Raw genomic sequence first — 13564 nt, 5'->3', positions numbered from 1 at the left:
AAACAGCAGCTTATTAGAATATAACACTAGATCAGTAAGAAGCTGTGAAAGAGGGTCAAGATCTGCTTGAATTTTTACAAAAATGAACCAGAAGACATGCAGCTTGTAAAACACTCGCTCATCCCACACCAAATTTTTAATGTTCTACGAGCATAGTGCTCAATTGTGCCAAATTTTAGGAAGTTCTGTCAAGGCGTTTTGGGGTATCATGTCCACAATAACGAGATGGACGGACAGCCTGAAAACAATATGCCACCAGCTTTGGCTGCCGCTGGAGCAGAGGCGTAAGAATTGAAATATCTTAGTCTTCTGAGTGAAGTCTAAGTCAACTCTCAAATTATGAATACCAAGTCAAAGTTTTATCATTGTTAATCAATCAAGTCTCAAGTCCTGTGATTTAAGTCTGACTTGAGTAAAGTCATGGGACTCAAGTCCCCCAACTCTGGAACAAATGTTCCATATACTGTAGGACAGCAAGTTCTGTGATTTGTCCAGTCAGAGACGTTGCCTTTTAATATGTTAGCATTTGTTTTAGAACTAATTGTTAATTTATTGTGTGCCACAGACAAAATCAAATGTAACCTCTGTTATATGTGGGTAGCAGGACAAATCTGAGAGGTGGATATATCAGACCTCAAAAGATAACACCAGAACTCTTCACATGGCTAGAAAACAGTGGGACAGTCAGCTCTTCGTAATGTGGGTGAAGCAACCCTTGAAATAGGTCTACAAAATGACAGGGTATTCTTCTTCTTCCTTCTGTTTGGGTTTTTACAGCAGTTGGCATCCATTATGTTGCATTACTGCCTCCTTCTGGTTTTACGCATCCATTACATCGTTGTGATTAGTCCAGTTAATACTGAGTGGTACTTAAATGAAACATAGCCAATAAGCTTAAGTGCAAACACCTGCCCAGGTTTATCAGAGAGGTCGCTACTGATGCTTCAAACCTGATTCCAATTATTTAATTAGTGTGAGATGTGACTGGTGGACTCAGGTACCAACATATAAAGAAGACTGCTGTGGTTGTAGTAGTTACAAGGCTGAAACAAAAGCGTCTGGGTCCTTTGGCATCCCGCAAGCAGCACAAGTGTTGCATGTTGTTTGTCTTCAGGTTTGGAAAATGGCCTCTGGATATTGTGTCAGGTAAGTATTTTAAGTGTTGTTTGTTTTTTGGCTCTTTTGTTAATCGCTTGGGTTTCTTTTGTTCAGTAATGATCCTCTCCATTTTCCAGGGTGTTCTTGCTCTCACTATTAGCATTTGGGCCACATGCAAAGGGTAAGAGTTCATTCTACACAAACTGCAGTTCCAGTTGTAGTAACTTCTTCACATGACTGACCATTAAAATGTTTTCTCTTTTTAGCACTGAGCTACAGAGGTGGAGGGTCCAGTATCATTAAACCTTACTTTGCCCAGGCTGAAGGCTTTTCAGGCAGCCACAAACCTGGTTCAGCCTCTCCAAAATATGAGAGCCCTGCACAGCCTGGAGGTTTTATAGGTAGCTCTGTACCCAGTTATCCCAACACGGGTTCATTTGAGAACCTGAAGCCTGCTGGTGCTGGAGGTTATAGTGGTTCTTATGGTACGCAAATAGATGGATACAGTCCAGATGGAAGTGTGTCTAGTTACAGGCGTGCAAAACCCAGAGACGACCCACAGCAGCCGCATTTAAAAACACAACTTAATGCAAAAGGTGTACTCCAGACCAAAGCTGGCATGTGGGATGTTGCTTCTCCACAGGATGGAAACAGATTTGACTCAGGTATCGCTTCAAGTTATGGAATTGAGATGGCTTCAGGTCACCAATCTGAGACCAGGCCGCAGAAGCCCAGCTACCCTGCTCAGCCCCAGCCCCAGCAGCCCAGCTACCCGGGCAAGCCCCAGCCGAGGCCCCAGCAGCCCAGCTACCCGGGCAAGCCCCAGCCGAGGCCCCAGCAGCCCAGCTACCTGGGCAAGCCCCAGCCCCAGCCGAGGCCCCAGCAGCCCAGCTACCCGGGCAAGCCCCAGCCGAGGCCCCAGCAGCCCAGCTACCCGGGCAAGCCCCAGCCCCAGCCGAGGCCCCAGCGGCCCAGCTACCCGGGCAAGCCCCGGCAGGGGCCTCAGCATCCCAGCTACCCTGGCGTACCCCAACCGAGGACTCAGCAGCCCAGCTACCCTGCTCTACCCCAACCGAGGCCTCAGCAGCCCAGCTACCCTGCACGGCCTCAGAAACCCAGCTACCCCGCTCAACCCCAGCCGAGGTCCCAACAGCCCAGCTACCCGGGCCAGCCCCAGCAGCCCAGCTACCCGGGCCAGCCCCAGCAGCCCAGCTACCTGGGCAAGCCCCAGCCGAGGCCCCAGCAGCCCAGCTACCCGGGCAAGCCTCAGCCAAGCTACCCTGCTCAACCCCAGCCCCAACAGCCCAGCTACCCGGGCAAGCCTCAGCCGAGGCCCCAGCAGCCCAGCTACCCAGGCAAGCCCCAGCTGAGGCCCCAGCAGCCCAGCTACCCGGGCAAGCCTCAGCCGAGCTACCCTGCTCAACCCAGCTACCCGGGCAAGCCTCAGCCGAGGCCCCAGCAGTCCAGCTACCCACGCAAGCCCCAGCAGCCCAGCTACCTGGGCAAGCCTCAGCCGAGCTACCCCGCTCAACCCCGGCCCCAGCAGCCCAGCTACCCGGGCAAGCCTCAGCCGAGCTACCCTGCTCAACCCCGGCCCCAGCAGCCCAGCTACCTCGCTCAACCCCGGCCCCAGCAGCCCAGCTACCCGAGCAAGCCTCAACCTCAGCTTCATCTCCAGTCCAGGCCAGATCAGCCAAGTTTTGGCATGACCCAAAGCAAAGCTGGAATGTGGGACTCTCGTCCTTCCCAGGACGGTGATGCTTATGACTCGATAGAGAAGTCCACCAACTCTGGAATTCAGCCAAGATCTTATGGCTCTCCGAGGTATTGGGGCTATATTTAAAACCCCTGGTCCTGGTATCTTCGTCACTCCCATGTATGACTTTGGATATGCTTTCTGTAAGTATGTTTTTACCTCTGTTTCTAAGATTTCTTGACTGCTTTCATCAAGCTGGAGTGTTTTTTTTTTTTTTTTTTTTTTTTTTTTTAAAATAAGAGCATCTTTGCAAGTTTCTCTTTAAAATCAATTTTCTTGCATGTCAGTGTAATGAATTCCACACTTAACAGTGTTTCTTTTCTCAGGTTCCTGACCTCTTCCTGGAAGCTATCCTGGCATCAACTTTGTGAAATTGAATAAAGTACTTAGAACTGCACTCCCTGCCTACGGTTGTCATTTCAAAATATGTTGAGTGGTGCTGGATAATGATGGGACAAAACATTATTGCAATGTCTTTGAATGGGCTTTATCACAGACATCTTCTTGAATGCTGAGGTTCTACCTCATTTTACTCTTTGTACCTTGGCATGACATGTTAGTGGCTCAGTGCTTTGCACATGAAGACTAGTCATCAAAAATGTAAACTGGGATTCTTCTGCACTTAACCTGTCCTGTCTGACCTTTTGTCTCCCATTGTTAATTAGACAACACACAAGTAGTCTGACACTGGAAATATGAAGGATTCCAAATTTGAGCCATATGTGACTTGCGTTTGTAATGCAACCTTAAGTTGGTTCTTTTGTAACAAAGGTGACCTGTATAAACAGGTGCATCTCAATAAATTAGAACATCATGGAAAACTTTTATTTCAGTAATTTAATTCAAAAAGTGAAACTTGTATCTTATCTAGATTCATTACAGTGAATTTTTTTTTTTTTAAATTTGATTATGGCTTACCACTAATGAGAACCCAAAATTTAGTATCTCAGAAAATTAGAATATTGTGAAAGTTCAATAGTGTAGACTCATGGTGTCAAGTTAATCAGCTAATTAACTCAAAACACCTGCAAAGGTTTCCTGAGCCTTTAAATGGTCTCTGCCTGGTTCAGTAGGCTACACAATTATGGAGAAGACTGCTGACTTGACATTTGTCCAGGAGATAGTCATTGACACCCTCCACAAGGAGGGTAAGCCACAAAAGGTCACTGCTAAAGAAGCTGGCTGTTCAGAGTGCTGTATCCAAGCATATTCCTAGAAGGTTGAGTGGAATGAAAGTGTGGTTAAAAAAAGGTGCACAAGTAACGGGGATAACCGCAGCCTTGAGGATTGTGACGCAAAGGCAATTCAAGAATTTGGGGGAGATTCACATGGAGTGGACTGAGGCTGGAGTCAGTGCATCAAGAGCCACCATGCACAGACGTATCCAGGACATGGGCTACAACTGTCGCATTCCTCGTGTCAAGCCACTCCTGAACCAGAGACAACGTCAGAAGCATCTTACCTGGGCTAAGGAGAAAAAGGACTGGACTGTTGCTCAATGGTCCAAAGTCCTCTTTTCAAATGAAGGTAAATTTTGCATTTCATTTGGAAATCAAGGTCCCAGAGCCTGGAGGAACAGTGGAGAGGAACAGAATCCAAGTTGCTTGAAGTACAGTGTGAAGTTTCCACAGTCAGTGATGATTTGGGGAGCCATGTCATCTGCTTGTGTTGGTCCACTGTGTTTTATCAAGTCCAAAGTCAGCGCAGCCGTCTACCAGGAAATTTTTAGAGCACTTCATTTTACCTTCTGCTGACTAGCTTTATGGAGATGCTGATTTCATTTTCCAGCAGGACTTGGTACCTGCCCACACTGCCAAAAGTACCAATACCTGGTTTAATGACCATGGTATCACTGTGCTTGATTGGCCAGCAAACTTGCCTGACCTGAACCCCATACAGAATCTGTGGGGTATTGTCAAGAGGAAGATGAGAGACACCAGACCCAACAATGCAGATGAGCTGAAGGCCGCTATCAAAGAAACCTGGGCTTCCATAACACCTCAGCAGTGCCACAGCCTGATCACCTCCATGCCACGCCCCACTGATGCAGTAATTCATGCGAAAGGAGCCCGGACCAAGTATTGAGTGCATATACATGAACATACTTTTCAGTAGGCCAACATTTCTGTATTAGATATCCATTTTTTTATTGGTCTTATGTAATATTCTAATTTTCTGAGATACTGAATTTTGGGTTTTTCATTAGCTGTAAGCCATAATCATCGAAAATAAAAGAAATAAAGGCTTGAAATTTTTCACTCTGTGTCATGAATCTATATAATATGAGTTTCACTTTTTCAATTGAATTACTGAAATAAATCAACTTTTCAATCATATTCTAATTTATTGAGATGCACCTGTATACATCTCTAGAGATTGCAGTTTCATGCTTTGTAGGCTGCATGAATGGGGACAAAACCAACTGGAGAAGTGGCCTTTATGGTGTGTGGGGTCATGCTTAGGAAAATTGCAGAGAATGTACATCAAGAATCAAAATGTTGAATATCTAACATGGACTGAAATTCACAGCTGAAGGCTGCTGGCAGTTCAGCGAGCAGCTGCTTGTCAGTGAAGATGCTTTATCTTTAGATTTAAGGCCTTAAGACACTGCACATGTAAGGCTGAGGTGGTGGAGTTAAGTACTAACATTGCCAGATCCAAGGGTTTTATTTTTCCTTGGTTCACTGTAAAAAACATGAAAAGGAGCCTAGACGTCTTGCAAATAGCAGCTTATAATAATATAACAGTAGATCAGTAAGAAGCTGCGAAAGAGGGTAAAGATCTGCTTGAATTTGAACAAAAATGAACCAAAAGACATGCAGCTTGTAAAACACTCGGTCACCCCACAACAAATTTCTTCAGTTGAGTTTTATGGTTGATTAGTTTTAATTAGTTAATACTGAAATCGGCTGCCATTGTTTGAAATTAATTTGTGCAGTGTAAGATTCCTTTTTTAGATAAAAAATATAAATTAATGGCTAACATTCAGTAGTTTCTGTCGTGTTTAATGGATGATTTTTCATGTTCTAAGACCCTAGCCCTCAACACATGTCAAAACTGTTTTGTGAGGTCACCACACCCTTGACCTTTGACCCCCAAAATCTTATTAGTCCATCCTTGAGTCCAAGTAGACTTTTGTGCCAAATTTGAAAATGTTCCGTTAAGGCATTATTGAAATAATATATTCACAAGACCTTAACCGCATTTTGTGAGGTCACTTTGTCCTTGACCTTTGAACTTTGATCTTCAGCCGACACAGTCTAATCAGTTTGTACTTGAGTCTTGATGAAAATTTTTACGACTAAATTTCTTACTAGTGAATGTTTGTGTCAAATTTAAGGAAGTTCTGTCAAGACGTTTCTGAGATATCGTGTCCATGATAACGGGACGGATGGACAACCTGAAAACAATATGCCTCCCGCTCTGGCTGCCACCGGCACGGAGGCATAAAGATGCAAATATTCTTGTCTTTTGAGTGAGGTCTAAGTCAACTCTCATATTATGAAAACCAAGTCAAAGTTTTATCGGTGTTAGTCAAACAAGTCTCAAGTCCTGTGATTTAAGTCTGACTTGAGTAAAGTCATGGGACTCAAGTCCCCCAACTTATCCCCCAATTTATCCAGTCAGAGATGTTGCCTTTTAATATGCTAGCATTTGTTTTAGAACTAATTGTTAATTTATTGTGTGTCACAGACAAAATCAAATGTAACCTCTGTTATATGTGGGTAGCAGCAGAAATCTGAGAGGTGGATATATCAGACCTCAAAAGATAACACCAAAACTCTTCACATGGCTAGAAAACAGTGGGAGTGTCAGTTCTTCGTAATGTGGGTGAAGCAACCCTTGAAACAGGTCTACAAACTGACAGGTTGTTCTTCTTCCTTCTGTTTGGGTTTTATGGCAGTTGGCATTTATTATGTTGCATTACTGCCTCCTTCTGGTTTTACACATCCATTACATTGTTGTGATTAGTCCAGTTACTAGTGGTACTTAAATGAAATGTAGCCAATTAGCTTAAGTGCAAACACCTGCACATGTTGTCAGAGAGGTCTGTACTGATGCTTCAAACCTGATTCCAATTATTTAATCAGTGTGAGATGTGACTGGTGGACTCAGGTACCAACATATAAAGAAGACTGCTGTGGTTGTAGCAGTTACAAGGCTGAAACAAAAGTTTCTGGGTTTTTCGGCATCTGCAAACAGCACAAGTGTTGCATGTTGTTTGACTTCAGGTTTGGAAAATGGCCTCTGGATATTGTGTCAGGTAAGTGTTTTGTTTGTTTTTTAACTCTTTTGTTAATCGCTTGGGTTTCTTTTGTTCACACATGATCTTCTTCATCTTCCAGGGTGTTCTTGCTCTCACTATTAGCATTTGGGCCACATGCAAAGGGTAAGAGTTCATTCTACACAAACTGCAGTTCCAGTTGTAACTTCTTCACATGACTGATCATTAAAATGTTTTCTCTTTTTAGCACTGAGCTACAGAAGCAGAGGGGCTGGTATCATTAAACCTTACTTTGACCAGGCTGAAGGCTTTTCAGGCAGCCACAAACCTGATTCAGCCTCTCCAAAATATGAGAGCCCTGCACAGCCTGGAGGTTTTATAGGTAGCTCTGGACCCAGTTATCCCAACACAGGTTCATTTGAGAACCTGAAGCCTGCTGGTACTAAAGGTTATAGTGGTTCTTATGGTAGGGAAGTAGATGGATACAGTCCAGACGGAAGTGTGTCTAGTTACAGGCGTGCAAAACCCAGAGACAACCCACAGCAGCCAAGTGTACTCCAGACCAAAGCTGGCATGTGGGATATTGCTGCTTCACAGAATGGAATAGGATTTGGCTCAGGTATCGCTTCAAGTTATGGAATTGAGATGGCTTCAGATCACCAGTCTGAGACCAGGCTGCAGAAACCCAGCTACCTGGATCAGGCCCAGCCCCAGCCCAGCTATCCGGGCAAGCCTCAGCTCCAGCCGAGGTCCCAGCAGCCCAGCTACCCGGGCAAACCCCAACCGAGGCCCCAGCGGCCCAGCTACCCTGCTCAACCCCAACCGAGGCCCCAGCGGCCAAGCTACCCTGCTCAGCCCCAGCCCCAAGCTACCCTGCTCAGCCCCAACCCCAACCGAGGCCCCAGCGGCCCAGCTACCCTGCTCAGCCCCAACCCCAACCGAGGCCCCAGCGGCCCAGCTACCCTGCTCAGCCCCAACCCCAACCGAGGCCCCAGCGGCCCAGCTACCCGGGCCAGCCCCAGCCAAGCTACCCTGCTCAACCCCAGCCTGAGCAGCCCAGCTACCTGGGCAAACCCCCTCTGAGGCCCCAGCAGCCAAGCTACCTGGGCAAACCCCAGCAGCCCAGCTACCTGAGCAAGCTGAGGCCTCATCCTCAGCTTCATCTCCAGTCCAGGCCAGATCAGCCAAGCTTTGACATGACCCAAAGCAAAGCTGGAATGTGGGACTCTCGTCCTTCCCAGGGCGGTGATGCTTATGACTCGATAGAGAAGTCCACCAACTCTGAAATTCAGCCAAGATCTTATGGCTCTCTGAGGTATTGGGGCTATATTTAAAACCCCTGGTCCTGGTATCTTCGTCAATCCCATGTTTGACTTTGGATATGCTTTCTGTAAGTATGTTTTTACCTCTGTTTCTAAGATTTCTTGACTGCTTTCATCAAGCTGGAGTGTTTGTTTGATTGTTCTTTTCTTTCCTTATTTGAAAATAAGAAATGTGCAAGAGCATCTTTGCAAGTTTCTCTTTAAAATCAATTTTCTTGCATGTCAGTGTAATGAATTCCACACTTAACAGTGTTTCTTTTCTCAGGTTCCTGACTTCTTCCTGGAAGCTATCCTGGCATCAACTTTGTGAAATTGAATAAAGTACTTAGAACTGCACTCCCTGCCTACGGTTGTCATTTCAAAATATGTTGAGTGGTGCTGGATAATGATGGGACAAAACATTATTGCAATGTCTTTGAATGGGCTTTACACTTTATCTCATGTCTTCTTGAATGCTGAGGTTCTACCTCATTTTACTCTTTGTACAATGGCATTATGACATGTTGGTGGCTCAGTGCTTTGCACATGAAGACTAGTCATCAAACTTAACCTTCCTCTTGTGTTAGCTTTCTGTTACTATCTTATGTTAACAGGTCAGTTTTGACGTGTCTTAAATCAGTGATCAAATACCCTAAACAATTTATCATCCAATTTGTTTACTTGTAAGGCTTCCTTATCCATGAAAAGATTGGTTTTAATAATTTTGTTGTTGCCCCCTGGGCCTGCATTTTGACAGCATACCCCTTGTTTTTTATATATAAATACATTACCTGACTATTACTGAGGGGTATTAGAATGCATATCAAATTTTCACTTTTTTTTTTAAACTATAGTAACATCTATGGTGTTATGGGTCAATTTTGACCCATATATATTTACTTCAAGAGGCAACTTTTTTTCTCCAAATAGAACTTGAATACAAAATGAAAAGCAGAACTAGTAAATGTAGATTTGCAAGGTCAAACAATGACCAATCAAACTAACAGAAATCAAGTACTAGTTCCATTTTAAAAACTTCAAGAACATGCATGTGTATTTTTAGATGCATGGTTGGCAAAAAGTGACACTAGTGTGTTCTTTGCAGAGTTTTTTTTTTTTTTTTTTTTTTTTGCAGAGGCACAATACATTTGTACTAGGTCCATAAAAAGTCTCTGTGCAAGAACGTACATGTGTTTTAGATGCATGTGTGGCAAAAAGTGACACTTTTAGTGTGTTCTTGCAGAGATTTTTTTTTTTTTTTTTTTTTTTTTTTTTTTTTTTTTTTGGCATGCATAACTGGTTTCTCCATCACAGGCTGCCCAGATTTTTATGCCATATTTGCCTGGCTTACTGGGCATGTATTGCCGGAAGGGGCATTTTCCACGGAAAGGGAGAAAATGTTCATCTACTGTCACCTCTGGCCCTGGGTTGAACATCAGTGGAAGGAGCTGCACCCATCTCTCCCAGACATCCTTGATGGGAGCAAGCTTGTCAGATTTTGCTCTGGTGTCTCTTGTCAAATCTGAGGACTCTTGATATCATTCGAAAGGTCTGAAGTGACATTGTTGCCCGAAAAATATTCCTTCCTGTCGACGTGTCCAAGAGACTATCAGTGGCCTCATTGCTGGATCTGTACACTCCAGCAAGGAGAAGAACACCAATGTAGGCATCCAGGTATTCCTCATCAATGTCATTCCACATGTTGCCGTGGACTTTTTTTCCTTCAACGTTTGTAATAGCAATGATGACTTTTTGGTGACAATGGCATAAACAGATCAAAACATGTCTTGATGTCACTTACTCTCGTCACAGCAAACCTTGTGATCCCAGGGGTCATTTTGATGATATTTGCAGCAGCTGCCCTGCCATGTATGTCAGGAGGTACTGACCTCCAACAGATGTTGCCACTTTTGGATTTGAATGTTTCAGCAGGAGCGGGAGCAGCTTCAGCACCGGTGACCTGCTCATCAGACTGATCAGATGTGTCTGTGTCTTCCGGTTGATACTCCACATCATCTTCCTCCTCAGAAACCTGCTCATCTGTATCGCTATGCTGCTGTGTGTCCTCTGCCTCATTGTCAGCAAAGATATGATCCAGAGCTTGGCTTACATTAAATCTTCTTCTCATTGTTGCATGCTGTAAACTGGAGATGTGTTCTCTGCAAGTCACCAACTGTAAACTGAAATGGCCTTACATGCCTGGACATGTCCGTCTTTGTTTATTTTGTCAAACAGGCGAAGAGAGAAGCCCCTAACTGAAGCTCAAGTGGTTGGAGGAAGAGCTGGCTGTGGGCTGTTGGCTGATAGTGTGTTTATGATTTCAGTTTTGGCACTTATTGTTTTATAATCTTATATTATAACTAGGTCGAAACGGACCCTAACAGCACAAAAGTCATAACTTTCACCAGAGCATTTTATAATTTAGTAAAATTGATTTTTTTGATTGTATTTTGTTTAAATAGAAGTTCCTGACAAAGTCAAAAAGTCTTGATGCAATAAACAAATTTATAAAGTACTTTTTTGCATTTAAAACCTAAAAACAGAGGGCGTCATGTGGCGTAATGATCTAAGAAGGCGCCCCATGCGTAGAAGGTACAGTCCTCGCTGCAGTTGGCCCCGGTTCGAGTCCCACATCGGACGGCCTTTGCATGTCATTCCCCCTCTCTCTGCCTCCCCACTTCCTGTCTCTCTCTACTATCCTGTCCAATAAAGGCACAAAAGCCCCAAAAAATATATAAGAAAAAAACTAAAAACAGGTCGATTCCAACCCTAACACTAGAGGAAGGTTAAACTGGGATTCCTCTGCACTTAACTTGACCTTTTGTCTCCCATTGAATGAATGCTGAGGTTCTCCCTAATTTTACTCTTTGTACCTTGGCATTATGACATGTTAGTGGCTCACAGTGCTTTGCACATGAAGACTAGTCATCAAAAACTTAAACTGGGATTCTTCTGCACTTATCCTGTCCTGTTTGACCTTTTGTCTCCCATTGTTCATTAGACAACACACAATTGGTCTGACACTGGAAATATGAAGGATTCCAAATTTGAGCCATCTGTGACTTTAGTTTGTAAAACAACCTTAAGTTGGTTCACTTCAGTTCTTTGTTCCAAAGAACAAAGATGGCATGTGCCTGTATACATCTCCAGTGACTGCGGACTAAAACCAACTGGAGAGATGGCATTTGTGGTTTGCCAGATCCAAGGGTTGTATTTTTCCTTGGTTCACTGTAAAAAACATGAAAAGGAGCCTAGACATCTTGCAAATAGTAGCTTATTAGAATACGACACTAGGTCAGTAAGAAGCTGCGAAAGAGGGTAAAGATCTGCTTGAATTTTAACAAAAATGAACCAAAAGACATGCAGCTTGTAAAACACTTGCTCACCCCACACCAAATTTCTTCAGTTGAGTTTTATGGTAGATTAGTTCAAATTTTGTTTGCCATTGTTGTTGTATTTGTGCAGTGTAACATTCCTTTTTTAGATGAAAAATATAAAATTACGGCTAAGATTCAGTAGTTTCTGTCATGTGTTTAATGGATGATTTTTCATGTTCTAAGAGCCTAGTCCTCAACACATGTCAAAACTGTTTTGTGAGGTCACCACACCCTTGACCTTTGACCCCCAAAATCTTATTAGTCCATCCTTGAGTCTGAGTGGACTTTTGTGCCAAATTTGAAAATGTTCCGTTAAGGCATTATTGAAATAATATATTCACAAGACCTTAACCGCATTTTGTGAGGTCACTTTGTCCTTGACCTTTGAACTTTGATCTTCAGCCGACACAGTCTAATCAGTTTGTACTTGAGTCTTGATGAACATTTTTACGACTAAATGTCTTACTAGTGAATGTTTGTGCCAAATTTTAGGAAGTTCTGTCAAGACGTTTCTGAGATATCATGTCCATGATAACGAGATGGACGGACAACCTGAAAATAATAGTGATGGGAAGTTCGGCTCTTTTCCGAGAGCCGGCTCTTTTGACTCAGCTCCCAAAGAAGAGCCGGCTCTTTCGACTCCCGAACGGCTCTTTAGTTAGGATCTTTTGTAGCCTATATTTTACCTTAACTTTGCAAAAAAATCATGGTTATGTGTTGAAAACCCTTTTGTTTTCAGTGTTTTTATGAGAGACCTTATAATTGCCTAATTTTGTGCATTTATTCTGTGACAAAACCACTCTTACATTTGTTTATTTCAATTAAACCTTTTTGTTTGGCTGGGGTCATCAGTTTAGGTAAAAACTGACTTATTTTGCTTTGAGTTGCAGTAGGAGGGGTTATACTTGCACGCATGGGGATGGCAGTAGACGTTGCAGCAGCTGTTGTTTTGGTATGAGACACACCAGGATCAGGAGATGGTGAGCTGGCTTGCCCTCTCTCCTCTAACTGCACTGTAGGATGGACAGTTCTGATATGTCTATGCAGGTTTGTGGTGGAACCTGCTCTTATAGTGACCTTCGTTTTGCAGTGAAGGCACTCTGCCATGTTGTTCCCAATATATTTAAACTGCAGCCAGATGCTGCATCGCTTTCTAGTGTCACTCATAGTTAAACTACACGACAATGCAAGACGCACACACGCTCCTCAGTCCTCACCGCTCTGTCTCTCTCTTCACTTGCAGTGGAGTCAAGTGGTGTGTCTGCCCCGCCCCCCTCTCTGTTTACACATCCTTAATTCTCACGTGAATGCAGCATGCTGGTCGCCATGCTGGCCAATCATAACAAAGCTCTGTCGTAACCAGAGCTGGGACTGAGCACTGAAAGTGAAACCTAAGCAGCGAATGGGCAAAAAACTGGGAGTCGGCTCTCACTCGATGCAAGCCGGCTCTTCTGATTCACTACAAAGAGCCGGCTCTCAGAGCCGATGCTTGTGCGCATGACCCATCACTAGAAAATAATATGCCACCAGCTTTGGCTGCCGCTGGCACGGAGGCATAAAGATGCAAATATTCTTGTCTTTTGAGTGAAGTCTAAGTCAACTCTCAAATTATGAAAACCAAGTCAAAATTTTATCATTGTTAATCAAGCAAGTCTCAAGTCCTGTGATTTAAGTCTGACTTGAGTAAAGTCATGGGACTCAAGTCCCCCAACTTATCCACCAATTTATCCAGTCAGAGACGTTGCCTTTTAATATGCTAGCATTTGTTTTAGAACTAATTGTTAATTTATTGTGTGCCACAGACAAA

At 43.7% G+C, this 13564-nt stretch overlaps 1 protein-coding gene and 1 long non-coding RNA gene across 2 annotated transcripts; both read left to right on the top strand.

The window, feature by feature from the left end:
- Positions 1-2860: 2860 nt before the first annotated feature.
- LOC130183849 (uncharacterized) lies at positions 2861-3251 on the top strand. Its single transcript, XR_008829887.1, has 2 exons — positions 2861-2997; positions 3181-3251. It is a non-coding gene; the product is annotated as an uncharacterized LOC130183849 (long non-coding RNA).
- Positions 3252-7027: 3776 nt separating this feature from the next.
- Positions 7028-8162, top strand: LOC130183925 (PGC-1 and ERR-induced regulator in muscle protein 1-like). The gene is made up of 3 exons (XM_056399657.1): positions 7028-7118; positions 7201-7244; positions 7327-8162. The coding sequence occupies exons 1-3, from the start codon at positions 7096-7098 to the stop codon at positions 8160-8162; spliced, it is 903 nt and encodes a 300-aa protein (XP_056255632.1). The 5' UTR covers positions 7028-7095.
- The last annotated feature ends 5402 nt before the right edge of the window (positions 8163-13564 follow it).

The sequence above is a fragment of the Seriola aureovittata genome, chromosome 16 (genome assembly GCF_021018895.1).
Source record: "Seriola aureovittata isolate HTS-2021-v1 ecotype China chromosome 16, ASM2101889v1, whole genome shotgun sequence".
Lineage (NCBI taxonomy): Eukaryota > Metazoa > Chordata > Actinopteri > Carangiformes > Carangidae > Seriola > Seriola aureovittata.
This window is presented reverse-complemented; position numbering and strand designations above follow the sequence as displayed.

Bases quoted from the DNA above. Each gene is read 5' to 3' on its own strand.
- LOC130183925 (XM_056399657.1), top strand. From the start codon at position 7,096: ATGGCCTCTGGATATTGTGTCAG. The intron at 7,119-7,200 runs GTAAGTGTTTTG...TTCATCTTCCAG, and splicing joins GCCTCTGGATATTGTGTCAG to GGTGTTCTTGCTCTCACTAT. The intron at 7,245-7,326 runs GTAAGAGTTCAT...TTCTCTTTTTAG, and splicing joins ATTTGGGCCACATGCAAAGG to CACTGAGCTACAGAAGCAGA.